We start from the raw sequence: 22246 nt of genomic DNA on the forward strand, positions 1-22246 counted from the left end.
TCTACCTTAAATAGTTCAATGCTTATTGTACAGCTCAATTTTTTATTTAAAGAAGGTTAAACTTCCAGGTTAATGTCACAAGATCACACACCATTGTAAAATAATCTTTATACATAAAAAAAAAGTATACATACAAAATATCAAAGACCTAGCTTCAATAGTCCCGGGGGTGGGGGGCATGGATTGCACAAACTTGGATCTACTCTATATCAGGAAGGTTTTATGTAAATTGAACTGTTCTGGCCCAGTGATTCTTGAGAAGATTTTAAATGAGCCCATCCTATTTTTGCATTTTCATGATTTAATGTCCTTTCCTGTGAAGGGGACATGACCTGTCACTTGAACAAACTCGAATCCCTTTCACCTTAAGGATGATTTGTAGCAACTTTGATTGTAATTGGCCCAGTGTTTCTGCAGAAGATTGATTGATTGATGTTTTCCGCCACACTCAACAATTTTTCAGTTATCTGGTGGCGCCCAGTTTTTATTGGTGGAAGAGAGAACCCAGATACAATGTACCTGGGAAGAGACCACCGACCTTCCGAAAGTAAACTGAAAATGTAGAAAGTTAATAGACAGAAAGGCGGCGGACAACAGGTGATCAGAATTTATAGATCACTTGAACTTTCAGCTCAAGTGAGCTAAAAAGCGTGTGCGCGAGTGGTGGTGGTGGTGGAGTGTGTGTGTGTGTGTGGGGGGGGGGGGGGGGGGGGTGGGGGGGTCCATGCCGCTATTTACAATTTTAAAAGCTGATAAATCTATAGTGGTGTTTCAAATCACTGGTCTAAAGGTAACGATTTGAGCAGAAAATTTTCAAATTTTGATTTTCCTATTTTCATACGCCCGTCATTAGACGTTATGGCGCTGTCCATGCGTCTGTCCGGCTGGCTGGCTTTCCATCCGTTCGTCCTGGGTCATGTTTTCCGGACTTTTTTCTGTAATGGATGCATGTACAACTTTGAAATTTAGTCACAATATCTCCCTCAAGAATGGTAAAAGTGAGTTTGCATTTCAGCTGGATTGGTCCATCCTTGACATACTTTAGGGCTATAAGTAGGTCAAACAGTTTTCTGGACTTTTTTTCGTTACATATACAGATATTGCCCTGAAATTTACAAAGCTTCCTTTCAGAGGAATATAAGTTCAGTTTGCATTTCAGCTGGATTGGTCCGTCCGTGACCTACATTAGGACTAAAAGTAGGTCAACAGTTTTCCGGGCTTTTTTCCATTATGGATACAGATATTGCCCTAAAATTTAATCAAAGGCTTTCTCTTGCAGGAATATAAGTTCAGTTTGCATTTTAGCTGCATTGGTCCATCCTTGACCTACTTTTGAGCTAAAATAGGTCAAACAATTTTCTGTGCTTTTTTCATTACGGATACAGATATTGCCCTGATATTTAGTCAAAGACTTCGTCTTTAGAGGAATACAAATTCAGTTTGCATTTCAGCTGGATTAGTCCATCCTTGACCTACTTTTGAACTAAAATAGGTCAGACAGTTTTCCGGGCTTTTTTTTCATTACAGATACAGATATTGCCCTGATATTTAGTCAAAGGCTTCCTCTCAGAGGAATACAAGCTCAGTTTGCATTTCAGCTGGATTGGTCCATCCTTGACCTGCTTTTAGACTAAAAGTAGGTCAGACAGTTTTCGAGGTTTTTTCATTACGGATACACATATTGCCCTGATGTTCAGTCAAAGGAATACAAGTTCAGTTAGCATTTCACCTGGCCTGGCGCACTATGACCTACAGTACTTTAGCGGTAGAAGTAGGTCAAACAGTTTTCCAGATTTTCTTGGTATGGTCAGGTATTGCTCTGAAATTTAGTCACAACCTCCCTTTCAGAGAAATACATAATCAGTTGCTTTCTAGACGTTCCGTCCCATAATCAATCCGTCCCTTAGTCGATTCGTCCCATTACCAATCCGTCCCTAGACTATCCGTCCCCTAGTTAATACGTCCCCTAGTCGATCTGGCCCAGAAAAAAAAAAAATTTCAAGTGCTATTTACAGTACTGAATTCATGGCCCCTGGGGCAGGGGTTCTCGTGTTAGGGTGGGGCTCTATTGGTCATATAGTGAAAATGTAGAAATTCTTTGAAAATCTTCTTATATTGGTTTTATCTAAGGAGTAAATAACCCTTTTCTTTATGATGTCTCAGACCTAGGTTTTTTAAAAAGGATCATTGATTGAACATAAAAATGACACATGTACTTCATGACCACATAGCTATTCAATGTTTCTTCCATCCAAAAGTAAAATTCTTATATTTAAACACAAACCTAATTCAAACATTGGAAGGTTGTTACATGATACTCAGGTGACCTATAAGGCCCCTGGGCCTCTTGTTCATTAATATTTTCAAAAGAAGAACTTGAATAATAATAAACACTGTTCATACGATAAAAACATGTATAACTCTGGTATAATTCGTAAATTATATATATCTTATATTGTCATGCATCGTACATGTGTATGTCATAACATATATTGTTGTGATTGTGTACTTATCTTGATTTTTTTCTTCTTGAATTTTGTATGCCCAACATAGCCTAGAATTGGATGAATGAATAAATAATTAAGATAAACGTTAGAAATAATAAATGAAAAGTATGACCTAAAATATTGCATGCGACGCACAAACAAATAATTTCAATATACCAATTTTTGGAATAGCAAATATACTCCTTTCAAAATGCTGAAATTAAAATAATCTTTATGAAAACTTTAGAAATAATCGATATATAAATACTACGTCTTTCATATAACTTTCAAATCAACTTGTTAATAATAATAAGTAATAAAGCTATACGACACGTCTTATCAGGTCAATCTTCATCAGGACATTACACCGCAGAAAATCTCATCAGGTCATTCTTCATCAGGACATTACACCACCGCGGAAGAAAACTCGTTATAATACTCGTTTAAACAACATTTAATAATTATGTTTTATAACATATTAAATATAACTATTCATACAAAATAATGACTACAAAAAATAAATATATACACTTAACATTACAGCTCAGATTGGTAAAATACTTCATCAGGACATTACACTAATTATCAGGACATTACACCCTTCGCTTTTGCTAAATGCAATAAAAAGGGTATTAAAATAAATTCTTGTAATTTCTTCTTTTCTAATATCATAAAGAATGATAAAACAAGATATAAGAAACAAAAATTATTTCAATACAACGTTTATTTCCTTAATAATATTACTTTATACCCCATCAGGTCAATCAGGTCATTACACTTATCAGGACATTACACCCACCCCACTTTAAGACTTTTTCTATTCAGAATGTGTGTTGTATCAATTCAGAGTGCACAGTATGCTTCGAGGTTGAATTTCACTGTCCGACGGGCGTATATTGTACCGTTTGCAGTACTCTTGTTATTGTTTACAATGATGTCTAATGATCAGCTAAAATGTTAATCTAAAATGGGTGGGGGGGGGGGGGGGGGGGGTGTAAAATAGCTCTTCTTACATGTCTTACCCTATACCCTTGAATCTCTGTGCAATACTTCATTGTCATTTGCAGATTTGCATACTATTCACAGGCAATCATATCGCTTGGATTCTAATTTACTACTCTTTAATAGAAATTCGAACTCAAGCGATACAATATTGTCTGTGATATTAGGACATGATTCAGTTGTTACCTTGAAAGTTATATAGTAGATCTAAGAATTGAATTCGAGGGCGGGGGTGTAAAATAGGTTGTAAACACTACTTTTCCTATATGGCTTATTGGATACCTTCATTATCATTTAATGATGTTCACATTGAATCTATTTTTTCGTACAATTTACAGTGGATCAAAGAGGAGTGTAGTTTAGCTTCTTCTTTTTTTTATTCATGCACAAATATATGTTCACTTTCCTACTGGTACTTCAGCATAACAGTAATTGTTTTGGGGTTATATACATAAATGACATTGGTCACATCGATGATTTTTCTTTCTAACCTTTTTCCTCAGTGCTCAATATCAAATGGGTAGCGTGGTCAAAGAACACGTCGTTTGAGACGTTTTACGTCTATTAGCGCATTTCTCATGTGGACCTTTCGGAAAGCCTCTAGATCTGATACTTCAAAATGGGCAACCTAAGGAGTTGGATGACAACAATTTTAACATTGATTTTGACAACTTCTGCTATAAAGGGTAATTAAGTACTCCAAAGTCAAGAGCTTTGAATCAGTAGTGAATCCATGTGCATTTGATTATATCTGTTTTTATTTGTGCAGTGATGAGAGATGATACGATTTTTACGGTGTACAATGTTAACAATAACTAGCTCCGCGAGGTACTCCCCGTATTGCCGACTCCTGTGCTTGGTCAAACGTCAACAAGTTTGAGGAACGTGTTCTATAAAATATAGGCCCTATACTATAGGTAGTAAGGCTATATTCATATGAAATACATTTTTAAAGAAATAATATTTATTAAGCGCACTCGTAAAGTCGTTTTCCTAGTTCCGGGTCACATTTTCATTAACGATTGCTAGTGGTATAATCCACGAAGATACTGTAGGTTTTAATCGTCTTGTGAGAAGATCAGAAGTTACTAAAATGAAAAATAACTAAAATTACTTGAAAATCGTGGTAAATGTCACCGGCCTTTGCATTTTCCATAACCGTGTTCATCAGGTTGGGAACACTTCCCCTGTAGCGAGATATTCTCGCTAAAACGCGATTATCCTTCATTAGCGAGAAATAAACATTACCATAAACAGGTGTTTTTGGCGTCTTTATTGAAAATAACGGCAAATCCTGTGCAACGCTGAATAAGTGCGACACGCACTCAACATGATGCGAATTGTTTCTATGAAATTAACAACATAGTCATAAAATTGCATATCAAAGTTGCTGCGTAAGAGGGAAGCAGTCTGAAATCCAATATACGTCGTGAGTGTTTTTGTTTTGATTCATATATTTGCAGAAGTATCAGACATTTTAGCACTTTTTCTTCTTTTCACATGTATCACGAAAAGATGTACTCCGCAGGTGTTTTTCTCGGTTGTACAGGATATATTTATTCTCGCTAGAGAGGGATAATCGCGTTTTAGCAAGAATATCTCGCTAATGGGGAAGTGTTCCCAACCTGTTCATAGGTCAGTTCCGAATAACACTGCCAGTTCCGAATCACGGAGATGTTTGAAACGACTGCAGGCCGATTCAAACTTTCACTGTATGTTTATTTCGCTTAATTTATACCTAGTTTTTGTAGAAATCAAATCAAACACTAGTTTAAATTAATCTTTACATTATTGACGTTATATATGTTGAACAATATTCAAAGCTTCACATTTAGGCATTGGCATAGCCAAAATTGCGGCATTTAAAATTCTCGTAATCAACATTAATAATTATCTTTCTCTGAGTGTGTTTATGATCTAACGTTATATCTACCCGGGATAACAATCCTTCGGCATTTTCTTGTGGAGTTGAGGTTGGGAAGAAAAAATAATACAGTCATACATGTATATTAATATGCTTAAAATTGAATTGACTACAGTATACTTTTTAAATATCAATTTCAAGATGTAAATCTACATGCAATACATAGTGTATTGCAACAGTTTTGTATCCCTCAGTAATCATTTTCAACTTGATTTACCTTTCTAAGTAAAAATCATTTCATTAATTAAGTATTTTTTAATGATAATTACAAAGTGATTAGGAACTGGCAATGATCCGGAACTGGACAAAAGACTGTATGACTGTGTAAATTGTAATGCGCACACCTGACCAAATATTCCCCCGTAATTGGGCCTAAAGGTTATTTACGTCTAAAAATATATGTGTAACAGGAAGGAAAGTGCAACTAGCCAGACCGGTATTCAAACCCAGCCCCCTTATTCTCTAATCAGGTGCTCTACCAACTGAGCTATCTGTCCACCAGCGATCGAACCTGGCTGACCACTACATTCCTCTCTCTTTAATTGTTTTCAACCTCCAAGACACAATCCAGATTCATTTTGTCTGTGTCAGGACTTTCACTACTCTCTGCGATTAAAATGGGTTAAACTGAATGTCTTGTCCGCTAACTTTTTGCCTTAGACATCCTATTAACTCAATCCCTTTCACAATGAAACATGCATTTCTAACCTTTATATATAAATGCAAATCCCACAGTGAATAAAGTTGGCTATTTTTGAAGCCGTTGCAAATGAACACCATTTCATATTTACCTTCTCAACACTAAAGAGTTCTGATAGTTTAGGACGCTCAGTGTGGTTAAAAATTACACAGTTTTCTATTTATTATTGCTTTTCACTTTAATGCTTTGTATAAAGTAATTGTTATTCAGTGAGTTCTGTATCTCCAATTGTGAAATATACTATCAGAACTCTTCCGTGTTGAGATCCGGAAGAGGCGTCAGTCTAAATATTCAGTCTCGATGAATCTTGCTGAGATTAGATTTTCACCTGCATGTCCAGGGGTGGTCAACGGCACCATATTTAACAGGAAGGGAGAAATTGCAATGGACCAGACCGGGATTTGAATGGCAGGAGGGGGTTGGAGCTGAATCTCTAAGAAGGTGCTCTACCAACTAAGCTATCAGGCCATTGGAGATGGAACGCGGCTGACCGCTTTACATGTAATGTGGTGGCTATTGATTTATTTGTATTTACATATCATTCGAGATTGTTTCACTCTTGCTCTTGCAGGGACATGACATCACCAGTTAAAGGTGAAAGGCCACAAATTTTGACCTTATGCCTTGTGCTTACATCTGTAGCAGTGAGTGTTCTTAATCATTATTGAATGCTTTAATGGCTTATTGTGACACTGGACCTCTAAGGTCATATCCGAAAGACTCATGATGTTCACTTCTAAATGCCGGGCACTTGGCACAAAAGAACAGTCACTTTATATGTTAAACACCTAAGGTTTGATCAAGCTGCAGACAGGTCAGGTCGCTGAGCCGGATAGCTCAGTTGGTAGAGTTCCTTACTGGAGATGCAGGGGGCTGGGTTTCAATCCCAGTCTGGTCTGTTGCATTTCTCCCTTCGTGTTGCATTTATTGTCATTGACCAGCCCCTGGAACTGACAGGTGAAAATGTCTCTCCAGGGATAAAGATCACGTGTTGATAACTTGATGATATATATATATATATATATATCATCATCATCATCGGCATTTTGATTAACGTGCAGGATTAGGTGCATCTTCCACAGCAGTGGGCTCCCTTCCAGGTAACTGGTTTGCTGCACGCATGGCAGACTTTAGCTGCAATAATGTAGCCCTCTCTGATTTTTTTTTTTTTGATTTTTTTTTTTTTTTTTTGGGAGAGGGCTACAACTCCTTAGGATCTCCGTAATGGTGCAAATGCGGGAGTGATTCACTCCCGCAACATTTGCGCTCATTCTAAACATTTCCTGACTTTCTTTACGTAAATAAAATGATATTCTATGTTTCTTAGTCAATATATAAATTTACAACCTGCAACTTTAGATTTGTGAGGCTCTATTCTACCGTTTTCAACAATTTCGATAAATTCCAATTTCTCGATTCATATTTGTGCGCCATGTTTGATGTACTGAAGTTTCAACTTCCGGTTGTCAAGTCATTTGCATATGCCATATAAGGTAGTATTTACATCAATGGACAAGTATGGAGGCGAAAGCTATTTCGTCAGTATTGAAAAGGTTTGAATTTAATATCAAGTTAAAAACCGAACAGCAGAGTGTAAATTCTTTCTGCAACAATATGATTTTCCTTTCTTTGTCGAAGTGGCTCGAGTAACTACATTTTCGCGCTGATTGTCAATGTTTAGGCCTTTCATTAGATCCACCTACGAGATCTCGCGATAACAAGCATGGCGGAGCAGACGAAGAATTTTGCATGCTGTACATTATATTTAATGAAAAACACCTTTATTAGACATACCCGAGCACAAAGTTGGTACTCCTTTTGGTGTAAACAACATTTGGGACTAATACACAGAGTTTATTATCGGTTATTCATAAAATTATTTTGCACCATTACGGAGATCCTTTGGAATTGTAGCCCTATCCCGAAAACGTCAGAATAAAAAAAATTGGATAGGGCTACATTATTGCAGCTAGGCAGACTTAACATTTGACTTCCAGGCATCTCTGTTCAATGGGTTAACATCACGAAGTCCCCACTGACGCTGGTCTTTTTCTAACTGCTTTCCAGGTCATCTTTGGTCTCCCTGGTTGTCGTCCTCCCTCTTTTTTCATATTGAAAACATTATTTATTGCCCCACTGGATCTAGCAACATGCCTAAACCAGCGTAGCCTCTTCTCCTGCAGGATAGTGTCGAGGTCATCGATCCCAAGTCGTGCCAGTAGCTTGCTTGATCTGACACTAGCCATGTCTTCTGGCTTTACCCTGCAAATCTGTCTGACCATGGCTCTGTCATTTCGTCGTAGGCGAAGGAGGTCTGGTTTTGGCAAGGGCCACGTCTCGCTTGTATACAGCATCGCGCTACACACATATGTACTGTACAACCTGCCACAGGTGTTATAGGAAAGATGACGGGAAAAGAGGATTAGGCTCATGTATTAAAAATATATATATTTATATATATATATATATAAGTGTGAATTTGTATAGACATTTAAGGATGGGGGAATAAGGTAGTCAGATGGGTTTGATTGCCAGTGGCAAGATAGCTCAGTTAGTAGAGCACCTGACTGGAGATTCAGTGTGCGACTGACCAAGACTACTAAGTCCGGTCAGGTAAAATATCGGCTTACTAGTCCGACTGGTCATGTTGAAAAAATATACAAGAAACTTTATTTCAAACCACAAGATATTTTATTCTTAAGTAGAAAATAAATGTAAAAACTTTGCAAACAATTTTAAACTGTGTGATGAAGTAATCTCTACTTCTAGATGTAACAAGTAAGTGACAGTCAGAAGTGATGTTTTATGACATCGACAGTCAGAAGTGATGTTTTATGACATCGACTCGTTGATTGAAAACATGAATGTGTTATTATTATTTTTTTGGAAAAAACAGACTGTTTCAGACCTTTTTCACTCTCTCTTGATTATTCCATTATAGTGAATAGATTTTTTTTCAAAGTTTTCAAACTTCTATGACTTTACAGTTCCTCCATTATGTTGTTGATAACCATCACAGTACAATCGGAAAGGAACTCTATTACTACCTACTGATTTAGAATACAAAAATAAACCTATGGAATTTGATTTCAATTTGGCATTGGAAAAAAACTTCAATGCATATTTGATTAACCTTTATTATTGCTCTCTGGTGACTGTACAATAACCTTTATTATTGCTCTCTGGTGACTGTACAATAAACTTTATTATTGCTCTCTGGTGACTGTACAATAACCTATATTATTGCTCTCTGGTGACTGTACAATAACCTTTATTATTGCTCTCTGGTGACTGTACAATAACCTTTATTATTATATAGCTAATAAATAGTCTAATATAAAATCTGCGTAAAATCTAGAGAATGTTAGCGTTCAATATCCTGAGAATTTATTGAACGCTAACTTTGCATTGCGTAAATTGTATGCGCCCGAAACATTCCGAGTATGAGCGTTCAATATTGACGTTACCGTAATGACGTAAACAAGCCAAAATGGCAGACGACGGTCCTCCGAATCTGACAGAGCCGGTATTTGATATTTACTTAAGCAAAATGTTTTACTGTACATAAATTATGATGTCCCCATTTACAAAATCAGTATGCTTCATGCATTAATGACGGGTTAAATATTGAACAGTTAAGAAGTGCATGCTGTTATTGCACACTGCCAATATTGATGAATTCTCGTCTATTTTGGAGTAGTTTGAGTGAAAAGGGATATAATTTAACAACTAAATACTTTAGCTATATAATAAAAGGGTTATTGAACTTATATAGGTGAATATTGGCACTCGTTGGCTTTCAAAATGCACTCGCAAGCTCGTGCATTTTCACAGCCAACTCGTGCCAATATTCACCAATATAAGTTCAATAACCCTATATTATTGCTCTCTGGTGACTGTGCAATAAACTTTATTATTGCTCTCTGGTGACTGTACAATAACCTTTATTATTGCTCTCTGGTGACTGTACAATAAACTTTATTATTGCTCTCAGGTGACTGTACAATAACCTTTATTATTGCTCTCTGGTGACTGTACAATAAACTTTTGAATGTAAAAGGTTTAAAAGCTGTATGCCTAAAGTTCATCTATTTTTTTAATTTTTTTTTTTTTTTTACAAAATTACTTTAAAGCAGATGATTCAGTTTAAAACTTCCCCTTAATTACATGCTTGAAATCATTTGCATTTAAAAATGATAATATTATTTAAAAAGTCAATATTATGTGTATGCATAAATTCCATTGCCACTCATTAAGTATGTTAGGCATCTATAAATAGCTCCACGCGCATCAAGGGAACCCTAACATGACGTTTATAACTTAAGACGCAACTGTTTAAATTAAAGTCTGAAAACTACGAATTACTAAGAGGTATTCGATTTTGATTTTTCATACACCCACATAAAAATGCGGATGTATTACGTTATAACCAGAGCTCCAGATAAATTTTTACCACAAAGAGTATTTACCCCCAGATTTTCAAATCAATGAGTATTTTGCTTTTCAGAAAAAGTCAAAAGAGTATTTTGTTTTAATTTACTGATTATCTTTGCTGCTTTGCCACTAATACAGAATTGGATCGTAATCATGTGACTGGGTGTATGACATATTAAATTTCAATATACCTCAATGATGAATTTCAGAATCCCGATGACAATGAAGAGTTTTGATAAAAAGAACTACAAAGGATTTCCCCCCGTAAATATACAAGTATCAAATAAATGCGTGTCTCCCATTCTCGCAAATGGGAGAATTTTAGGGGATTTTGATGAAACTTGGTACAAAGAAGATGACAATGTGTAGGTGTCAGTGCTCGAGCTGGGCTTCGCCATTTTCGCCAATGGCGAATTTTTTTCAAAAATGGTGAAAAAAAATTGAAAGTGGCGAAAATCCCTTTTTGCAATAAATTGTATTTTTAATCCTTTGTCAGTGACACATTATCGCTTGTTTGTTTATGCAGTCAAAATCTGTTTATTCAGTCAACGCGTGCGACCGGAAATCTCGCGTCGCTCCAGTGCACACAGAGCTGGTCACAGTCTCAGGTAATTTATGGCTGCAAAAAAGTCGGTGATTATGTAATAAAGTACATCGGACAGCTGTTTACCCTGCTGTGGTCAATTGTTTAACATTTAAAGTCGTATTCATTATCGTGTTATCATCTCCACATTAATGTCAATTCTTAACCAGAGAACCGACCGGTAATTAAATTGGCCGTATTATGGTGTATATGAATACATCAATTGTTTGTTTTTGCGGCCAAACTTGTTGATTACAAGATTTTGATTTTGATGTGTTTGATTTTAGTTCGAATATTTCATAAACAATGCGGTCGGTCACCATTGATATGGACATAGCAATTTTAATAAATAATTTTCTTTGAAGTTCGGTGCGCAACAGTATAAAAATGCTAATCTCATAAGACTATGCACCCCATTCTATTTTGACACTAAACTTGTAGCTTCTGACCCTAGTCAGTCTAAAATTAAAAAATATCTATGTTTGGCTTTACAGTTAACCCCACCTGCTCAAACATCTGATTCTCTCCAAATTGCAAAATCTTCCATACAAAAACGGAAATTTAATAGGGAATGGTTGAGATACGACTCTAAATTGGGCTTGATGTTTTGTGACATCTGCATTTCGGCCAATGTACACAATGTTTTCACTGAGGGGTGTAGCATCATGAAGTTTATATTTATATGATTTATTATCTGAATTTTGATTTCCATAATAGAATTTATCAAACAAATCAACTTCTTATTATTTCAGAAAGAAATGTTTAAGTATGGTAGCTGGATATGATTAAGTAATGTAACTGATTCAAAATGCTAAAATAAGTGTAATGAATAAAATAATATATAATATGATGGAAATAATTGTAAAGCATGTGATTATTTGTGCCGCGCCACTCCCCGAAAAAGTGGCGAAAGGGAATTCTGGTCCAGTGGGAGCACTGGTAGGTGTGCATATTACAAGGGGAATGCTGTCCCACTATTTTTGAAGGAGTTACAGCCTTTGGACTTCGATTGGTTAATGCAGAATACATTGTTATTGCAACTCCGACGAAATCCATTTGTGGATAATCCTTTCTTACTTGTTCAAATTCCTGTGTCAATAATGTATGCTGGCGTATCATGTACCAGTTTAGCGGTGCCCTATTTTTTTCTATTTAACTTATGGCACGGTACTGTGGTAACAAATTAACACAGGTTTACACAGAGAAGACCAACAATGCGATCAGTCTAAACTGGACTCGTCACTGTCACGTGATTCGAGCGTTAGAAATGCCGAGTGACCGTTATTTGTTAACACCGATTTAAAATCAAATAATTCTAGTCAAAATAGGTGAAATTATGTATGATATGTCTCACAGCCTCATAAATACATACGTCTGATGATTTAACAGTTTTTTTACAAGGTGGAAAAAATTGTCGATCTTTGAACCATACAACTCTAAGTATTGCAATGTTATGAAAATTAATGTCTTGATTAAATTCAACTGTCTCAACTCCAATGCTATAGCTTCTAATTAATGAAATATTTTATATCAAAACTGTTTACGATGCCAAAATTTCCAAACATGTCCAATGGATTTTCTTGGTTGATCAAGGGAGAAATAATGCCTCATAAAACACAATGTAGGACATGTCAGACACAATTCTTTATGTGAAGCAACATTTCAATTATTAAAGTGAAAAATGTAAATTGAAAATACAGTTGAACTTTCGTATCTCAAACATCGATATCTCAACTACCATGGATATGTCGAAGTGATTCGGAAGTCCCAACCACTTATTCTTTATGTATTTTACCCTAGATTTCTTGAATCCTCGGATATATAATTGAAGTTTTTTCTTGGTATCATCGAGTTCGAGATAACGAGGTTTGACTATAGCTATATTTATGCCCCCCCCCCCCCCCCCCCTTTGTAAGAGGCATCATATTGGTTTGCACCTGTATGTCAATAGACCAAGTGTTTTCGCTTTATTGTTTACTTTCATTTTCAATTACTGTTACAGTGTTCAATTTTGCTTTAAAAATAGACATGTATGAACCTTCATCTAGAGAAAGAAAACAAGTTGGCATGTCCTCCATTGATGTTTAAAGGAAAGATTTCAAGTATTATTTGTGTCTTTTATTTAAGCATATTGCATATCATATATATAGCATCTTGGAAAAAAATTCTATAATTTTATCAGGTGATTTGGGACACCTGCATGGGTTTATGCATTCAAAGTTTAGTCCTAGATTGTCGGTTCCAGTAGATTACACCAATCTCAGAAATTGGAGAATTGCTGTGATATAATTTTCAATAAAATTACAAGCTACTACAGTGAGCTAGTTTTCAGACTGTTGGTTTGTATTTTAGCTCACCAGGGCCAAAGAAGTTTTCATGTACATGAAAACTTCCTGACATAGTGCAGATTCAAGTTTGTACAAATCATGGCCCCTGGGGGTAGGTTGGGGCCACTATAGGGATCAAAGTTTTACATGCAAATATGTAGGGAAAATCTTTAGATATGGGCCTCTTGTTATTCATGAAGACAAATATTTTCATGCATAACCTAAAATACTGAATTGTTGCAAGAGGTTGTAAACTGGACTAGGAAAAATAAAGCTTGATTAACATACAAAGGCCCTAGCTTAACCTTATGAACTCTTTATTTCAGGTGTAAGGTTTAGGTGGGCGTACGGAAATAGTCTTGGCAATCAGGAACCCTCCAAAACTTCCATGGGCTCGCGGGGAGGGAGTTCATTATGGCAGGAAGATGTGTACAATGTGTGGGCATTTGGTGGACAAGGAAGGTATAATGGACAATCAACACTGAAGAACGATCTCTGGAAGTATAACACCAACGACAGGAAGTGGACATTGGAGCACCCCGGGTCTGATAATGTAGACATATCCGCCAAAAATAAGAACAGAGCACCTGTTCCTAGGAAGTTTACAGCAATGTGCGGGGCAGCTCACTCAGTGATTGTTGTGTATGGGGGGATGAATAAGAATAAGCAGGTGCTTGGAGACACTTGGGTCTTTGCCCTAAAGGAAAAGGAATGGTTGCCACTATCAGAGATGCTGAAGAAGCTTAGAAATGAAAGCATTGGAGAGTCACCCAGTCCCAGAGCAGATGCTGTTGTGTGGTGTATGCAGACAAAATTGATGATTTTTGGAGGAATTTCAGAAACTTTTGACCAGTTAGATGATATGTGGGAATTCAGCCTGATTGATCTCAAGTGGCGACAGGAAAAATTGTCATCTGAACTTCACAGGGAAGGCATCATTCGTCCAAGTGTTGTTTATCCAGCAGGCCGTAGCGGGGCAGCATCTTGGGTGGGTCATAATCAACAGCTATACATGTTTTCAGGAAATGTGAAAAACAAAAACAAAATTGATTCTCATCACAATGCAGGATTTTCAACTGATTTATGGAATTTTGACTGCAAGAAAAACACTTGGACTGTAGTGATGGGGAATCCAAATAAATGCATTGAAGGATATTATGGGAAGAAAGGATATGCTAACGAGAAAAACATTCCAGGATGTAGAAGGGGGACTGTGAGCTGGACAGATAGTGAGGGGCATTTGTGGATGTTTGGGGGAGAAGGAGCATCCTCAGACCCCAGAACAATCTCTAAAGAAATGCCAGATGTCATTCTAAATGACCTTTGGTATTTCGACCTAGACTACAAAATGTGGTCATGGATGGGTGGTTCCAATAAAGCCAGTGACCCAGGAAGTTATGGTACAGCAGATAATGAGTTCGAAAGGGGAAGATATCCAAGCTGTCGTACTGATGCCATGTCTTTCAATATGTGGAACGAGTTGTATGTAGTTGGTGGGATTGGACATGACTCATCGAAGGCTTTTAGTTTGCTGGATGATGTGTGGGGCATTGATGTCCATAACGAGGTTAATTATAGAAATTCCGCCCTGCCCAGCTCTGTGTTTATGCTGATTTTTTTCTTTGTTGGTTTGGTGCTGTTTGTAGTCATTACCTTTATGTTTGTTCGTAAGTATTTTGCAGTGAACAACCAAAAATCCAAGAACTATAATGTACAATACTCCAGGCTTCGGGGGGAAGAAGATTAGGAGCTGTTCGCCTTGTTCACATTTGAAGTCATAATAAGAATGGGTAAAAAAGATTTTTTATTAGCCTTAAATTTTTTGTATGTGTTGTTCAATGTCAAAATATTCATTCGATTTTTTCCCCTTATCAATGGAAGACAGCTCCTACTAAAGCATTCGATAAACTGTGATAGTAAAACCGACCAAGATATTGAATTCTACATCTATATCAGGTCAATTTCCCCAAAGTTAAACACTTGAATAAAATGACTGATGTGTATCTAATTACTATGAATGCTAATCATAAACCAAAGATTTAGATCTCCGAGCCAGTAGCACATGAATATCAACTTATTTGAATTTTCACTCACAAAACTGTAGCTACCGTAAACAGTTTTTGTATTATGCATCAAATTTTATTTGTTTATTTTTATATATGGCATATTAAGAACAAAAAACCCACCTGCATTGAAGGCTGACAGTTTATTCAAGTCAGCCTGTACATGTGAAATCCTAATCTTTGTACAATCATATCAAAATATTTTGATTGCTCATATCTTTATTTATACTTGTACACATTTTCATATTAGATTGTATCGTATTTAATTCTAGTCCCATTCATAAGTTAATCACTGTGAAAGATTTAAATGCACTACAATGAAGAGCCATATTGTCGACACAAAGCAAATGTGCATTTCGTATTTGATATAAAAAAAACATAGTTACAGCAAACATGTTTATAATGAATTCACACTTACGAGTGATTTTCATTACCGGTAGTTTTAAAACATATTTATACATGTATGAACTCACTGGGTGTTACAAATTATGTTTATAACGAATCAAAATTTGTTCATCCCTAGCATTTCGTAATGAGCCTGTTTTACTATACAGTCTGAAAAATAATGGTATTATCAGTAGGATTTGTATTATCAGTAGTAGGATTTGTATTATCAATAGTAGGATTTGTATTATCAGTAGGATTTGTATTATCAGTAGGATTTGTATATATCTGGATACCTCAACTTCTCAATGATATATATCTTGGGAACAAATTATTTTGGCTCATTATTTTTGTAATAGACCATGCAATTTGGTTATCGGGATACTTCATGTATCCTGCCTCGGACCTAAGTGTCCGGATTAATCGGGATACTTCATGTATCCTGCCTAGGACCTAAGTGCCCGAATGAATGAGACTAGCCTGTATTTACAGTCACATACTAACGATAATCCAAGTGCAGTGTATTGACTGTTGATGCAAGTTTATCGTATTATGTCTCAGATTGCCTTCACTGTAAACTTGAACGACGTTGATGACTGCTGTGTACTTGGGATAACAAAGTGTCAGATATTATCCTATCGTATATTTTGTAATATCTGACACCTGCTTTTACTGCATCCTGTGTCTTGGTTATTGGTGAAAATTGTCACATTACTTTTTGTTTAAGAATTCAAAAAGAAACATTGGTTGCATATTTCAATAATATACACCTTCATGCCATAATTTATAGCATAATTATCCATTTATGGCACTACGCTGTGGGATATTTAAACGCCCTGTATTGGACAAGAAATATACAATATTTCTTTGTCCTTGGGTGTAGCAAACTCACTTTTAAACTGTATTGTACATTTTCTGGGTACTGTTAAGAACTCTTTTTCCTACATATGACTATTCACCCATCTTGACCTGGTTCATGAAGAAAATGAGACAAGGTTTCGGGTTTGTGAGTCGAATCACCAAAATTTTCACATACGGTAAAACACGCTTATAATGAATATGCTTGTAACAAATTAACACTTATTACAAAGTGATATTTATTCTCATGAGAGAAAAATAACAAAAATGCTATTGGATATAACAAAAATATAATGAACTTGTTTTTTTTTTCCCCTGGCCCTGGAGGTGTGCTATAATCATGTTTTACTGTAGTTTTAGAAACTGTGATGGAGATTTGATTCTTTTATCAATATGTTAGTCCCAGTTAACACAGTGACTGTTATTTTGTATGTGATAATAATTTTTTTTACAGTGGACTGTAGTATACTGTAGTATAGAAGGCATATTGCATTCAGATTTGTCCCTCCGCAGCTAGTCTGAAGGTGGGTTAATACACTAAATCTGTATTGTTGAAAGCTTTAACCAGAAACTCCTGTCAAATTAAAATTGTTGTTGAATCTTGTATACATTTTCTATTACTATCATAACTTGTTATAATTGATTCTGTGTACATTTTGTATTGTTTTTATATGGTGTTAAATAAACATGTCAAACCGAATATGTGTATGTAAGAGAAGGGGTACATTGTAGAGTTTATATTCTCCGCATCGTCGCAAACCACGGGTTATTGTTTCATTCTATTTCGCAAACCACGGGTTATTGTTTCATTCAATTCCGCAAACCACGGGTTATTGTTTCATTCTATTTCGCAAACCACGGGTTATTGTTTCATTCTATTTCACAAACCACGGGTTATTGTTTCATTCTATTCGTGTTATAGAATGAAGCAATAACCGTGGTTTGCGACGATGATATTCTCCGGAAAGTTTGAACAAATACACTATCGTTTGTATGAAATTTGATAGAAATTTTCAATGATAACAAGATATGTTTGTGAAACACAAATGCCCCCGATAATGTCCAATCCCAAAGATGGCTAAGGTCACAAGGACAAATATCCAGATACCAGTAGAACAATCTTGTCACAAGAAATGCTCACTACAATATGAAAGCTCTAATATTTACCGTTTAGAAGTTATAGCCAATGTCAATTTTTTAAAAGTAGGTCAAATGTCAAGGTCAAAAGGTTTAGTACCCACAGAAAGGTCTTGTCACAAGGAATAGCTGTAGCACTTGCTGTTCAAAAGTTTCAATCAGGACAAAACAATATGCACCCACCCCGGCCTTGGGGGGGGGGGGGGGGCATAAAATCCAAAAAGCCTTAAAAACGAAACAGATTGTATAATTGAACTCTTTTAATTATGATGATTAAAATTGGTGTTTCAGGCCCCTGCGAAAGTTGCCCCATATAAAATCTTTCGACTTGACTGATACAAAGTTGGAAAGGGTGAGGGTGAGTAAGCACAAAGTACAAGAATACCATGTGCAATTAGTTTCGGATCCAGTCTCGGAGGTCTGGGGAAACAATAAACAAGGGTTGGATCGGCCTTTGGGCATAAATACATTGAAGAAGCTGGTGTCTAGTTTAGTGCAGGAAGAGCTATTAACCTCTTATTCTATATCTAACTGCTGAGGTGCGAGTACTTTCAATAATGAAAAAAATTCAATAGTATACCATATTATATGAATGCATTTCGGTAAGATATATATACATGTATTATTAAAAATCATTATTGATATGTAGTAAGTCTTAAGATAACTATATCTGGGGTGTTGCTAAGACCGGGAATTGAAAACGGAACGGAAAATATTTTATGCAATAATATCAGGAGGAGGTCAGCATTTTGTAAAATCAAAAGGCTTATGAACAAGGGAAGCAGAAAATGCAAACAGAACGGGAAGACATACGCAGTATCCACCGTTACTAGAGGGAAAACTCGGCTCTCTAGCAGCACTCAAAAAATTTCCCAATTTCAACAAATCGCTGACATTACTAGTAGTTAATAATTGGATTACTGTAAAAACATTTGGTCTATATAATAATACTTTCTCGGGAAAAAAATGTAGATACCAGTCCACAGAAAATTGTCGTCAAAACACTAAGATAGATACTAGATCTAGACCTACGGTAAGAAGTACCTCAGATACTGCCCCATCATATATAAGAACGACTTTGACCGTTTTCTTATTCTTCTCTTTTCATTTTCTTATCAATTATTTGGATATTTCAGCGACGTCAGATAGGTGATGACACCTTCTATGGTTCGAGGTAATGAAAAAATACAAGTTCGTGGGTCACAGATTGAAACCGGAACGAAAATTACAGAGAAACCCGGGACCTACCTTTTGATTTTTAGGTTCCACCCGGAATGCGAAGTAGCCGGAACGTAAATTATGCGACACCGGTCAACAGTTGAACTGTTACATGCTTAGAGAAGAAGGAACAAACAAACAATGATAAATTGCTGTACTAGTAGGCAATCTACTCAGAACCCACAGTCTATCTCACTTCTATGGCAAGCCGTTTTACTATTCATTCGAAAAAGAGATATCTCTTTAACTTTGAGATATATCTATAGTTTAAAGAAATATCTTTTAAGGTTAAGATATATTTCTCAACTTTGAGAGATATCTCTTTAAATTCTCTTAAACTCTCTCACTTAAAATAAGAGAGATATCTCTTTCACTTAAAGAGAGATATCTCTTTTACTTAGAGAGATATCTCGTTTACTTTGATTGCTATCACTTTCATTTAGAAAGATATCTCTTTAAAATAAAGAGATATCTCTTTAAAGTAAAGAGATACTAGTATTTCTTTCACTTTAAGAGATATCTTCATAAGATTTTGAATAAAAGATATCTCTTAAAACAGAAAAGATATCTCTTTCCGAGTTCAAGAGAGATCTCTCTAACTGAAAGAGATATTTCTTGATTTTTAAAAAATTATTTTTAGATGCACACGGAATGCTTCCAAAGCGGAAGCGCGCCAAAATTGTGTCACATGGCAGAAGTTGGAATTGAAGAGATGCAGACATTTTCGGCTTGAAATCTATGGCATGTCAAACGTTGCAATATTTGATCTTTTCCATTTGTATTGTATAATTTTCCATTTGTATTCTATATTTTCCATTTGCATTCTATATTTTCCATTTGCATTGTATAATTTTACATTTGCATTGTATAATTTCCATTTGTATTGTATAATTTTCCATTTGTATTCTATATTTTCCATTTGCATTGTATAATTTTTCATTTGTATTGTATCCAGGGAATGTTTATTTTGATTTGTTACGAAGGATTTCATTAGTTAACGTCACTGATGTACCACATCTGTACTGTAGACGTGCTTAGCACACAGGGCCGCATCGTCGCAAACCACGGTTTTGAGTCCACTCACGCTCGAATAGAAGCATCCGTGGGTAACCGACGATGACAGGCCGTAGCAATGACGGTTCTTTATCGTGCCAACGCCTGTGCAGCGATACGGAATATCTGTTTTTAAGGTCTTTTAAATGCCGAGTGTTTGGCAAAGGAGCAATCACTGTCTTTATGTCTCTAAAGCTTTGATGCGGCAATAACAGTAACGGTTCTCGAACTCACGACCTCTCGCCCACAAACCAAGCGATATATTACTGAACTACCACGACCAGATCCTGGACTAGTTATTTTTAAAAATACTTAGCTAGCTCTAGTAATGGCGACCCCCCCCCCCCCCCCGATCATTTAAAAAAAAAAAATAGAACTGTCCAGAAAAGCATGCACATTTTTATTAAGTCAGAATTCAGTAGATTCGGGGGACTTAATTCAGCCCTTGGGTCCCCACCAATTGTTAACCTCGAGTTTGGTTTGTTACAACTATTCAATGGATTAATCTTAAGTTATCATTTATCGAATTTGAGTCTAATGTGATCAGCATATTCAAACTAGTCTCCTATTTAACCACTGGCTGATCTAGATAATTCTGAACGAAAGGATGCAGTAAACTGCTGGATGTCTGGGGACTATCTTAAGATCCCTAGTGAATCCAGTGCAAAGCCTTGGGGGAGGGGGGTTGCAGTTGGAGGGCGAAGTCAGTGGCGGATTTAAGGAGGGCCCCTCCCCCTCAAAATTTCCAAATTTAAGGTAAATCTTGGTATCTTGTTTAGAAAAATGTATCAAACAATAAAAGAAGCAATAATTTCTTCCATTCCCGGAGAAATAAATGACAAAGTCTTTTGATTTCTTGAAGTACTTTATTGAGAGAACTTAATTTTTCCAGAAACCCTTAAAATTTGCGTCATTTTACTAATTTCACTTGATTAAAAATGACATATTTCAATCCCTATGAAATCTGTAAAATCCAGGAGCTTCCGGGGACTTCGCCCCCTGGACCCCTACCCACTTGAGGCAGCCCCCAGACCCCGTGCCTCATAAAATAGCGCCCCCGTAACCGCAATTCCTGGATCCGCCCCTGGAAGTCCCCTGGACAAGTGCGTTCTGACAAAATAAAACGTACATGCATGCTTTTTTCGACATCTGTATATAAAATATAATTTGTGAAGGGGGGGGGGTCTCCCGGCGCAAGATTCCTCATTGCTGGCTACATTTATGTTCAACTAGTCCTATATGGAACCGATCGCGGTAGTTCAGTGATATGCCCTTTGGTTCGTAACCGTGAAGTTGCATGTTCGAGTTCTACTCGTGTCATGGCTGCATCAAACCTTAGACGTAAATATCGACAGGCGTTGACACGTTAAAGTACCCCCAATGTTACGCCACTGTGCCCATACATGTAGCATAGTAAGTCTATTTGTGGTACGTCACCTGGTGACGGCTAAATATAAGTGGGACCTAAACTAATGAAATCCTTCGTAACAAATCAAAATAAACAATCCCTCGGATGCAATATAAATGAAAGATTTTGCAATGCAAATGGAAATTATACAATGCAAACGAAAAAAATATATAATACAAATGGAAAATATAGAATACAAATGGAAAATTATACAATGCAAATGGAAATTATACAATGCAAATGAAAAATTATACAATGCAAATGGAAAATATAGAATACAAATGGAAAATTATACAATACAAATGGAAAAGATCAAATATTGCAACGTTTGACATGCCATAGAAATCGATGGACATACATGTATGAATGAAAAATACAAACGTCTGATACATATATACTAATATTTATTTACTTTGTCCAACAAATCTACTGTTCAACACGGTAGAGACATATTTTGATCACGTGCACTTATCATGTCATACAAAAGGCGAAGGTCATAGACGGTAGTAACCATTTTAGTCAATTCATTAAGGTTATGCCTTTAACTTAAAAAGATATATCTGAAAGTTAAAGAGATATCTCTATTACATTTTCTGAAAGAGATATCGCTTTAAATTAAAGATATATGTCTTTGCATCGGTAAAAAGATATCTCTTTAACTTTAAGAGA

The 22246-nt window shown here is 36.1% G+C and overlaps 1 protein-coding gene across 1 annotated transcript; it reads left to right on the plus strand.

The window, feature by feature from the left end:
* Positions 1-3704: 3704 nt before the first annotated feature.
* On the plus strand, positions 3705-17461 carry LOC125651833 (uncharacterized). Its single transcript, XM_048880634.2, has 2 exons — positions 3705-4174; positions 13783-17461. The coding sequence occupies exons 1-2, from the start codon at positions 4108-4110 to the stop codon at positions 15201-15203; spliced, it is 1488 nt and encodes a 495-aa protein (XP_048736591.2). The 5' UTR covers positions 3705-4107; the 3' UTR covers positions 15204-17461.
* Positions 17462-22246: the final 4785 nt, after the last annotated feature.

The sequence above is a fragment of the Ostrea edulis genome, chromosome 5 (genome assembly GCF_947568905.1).
Source record: "Ostrea edulis chromosome 5, xbOstEdul1.1, whole genome shotgun sequence".
Lineage (NCBI taxonomy): Eukaryota > Metazoa > Mollusca > Bivalvia > Ostreida > Ostreidae > Ostrea > Ostrea edulis.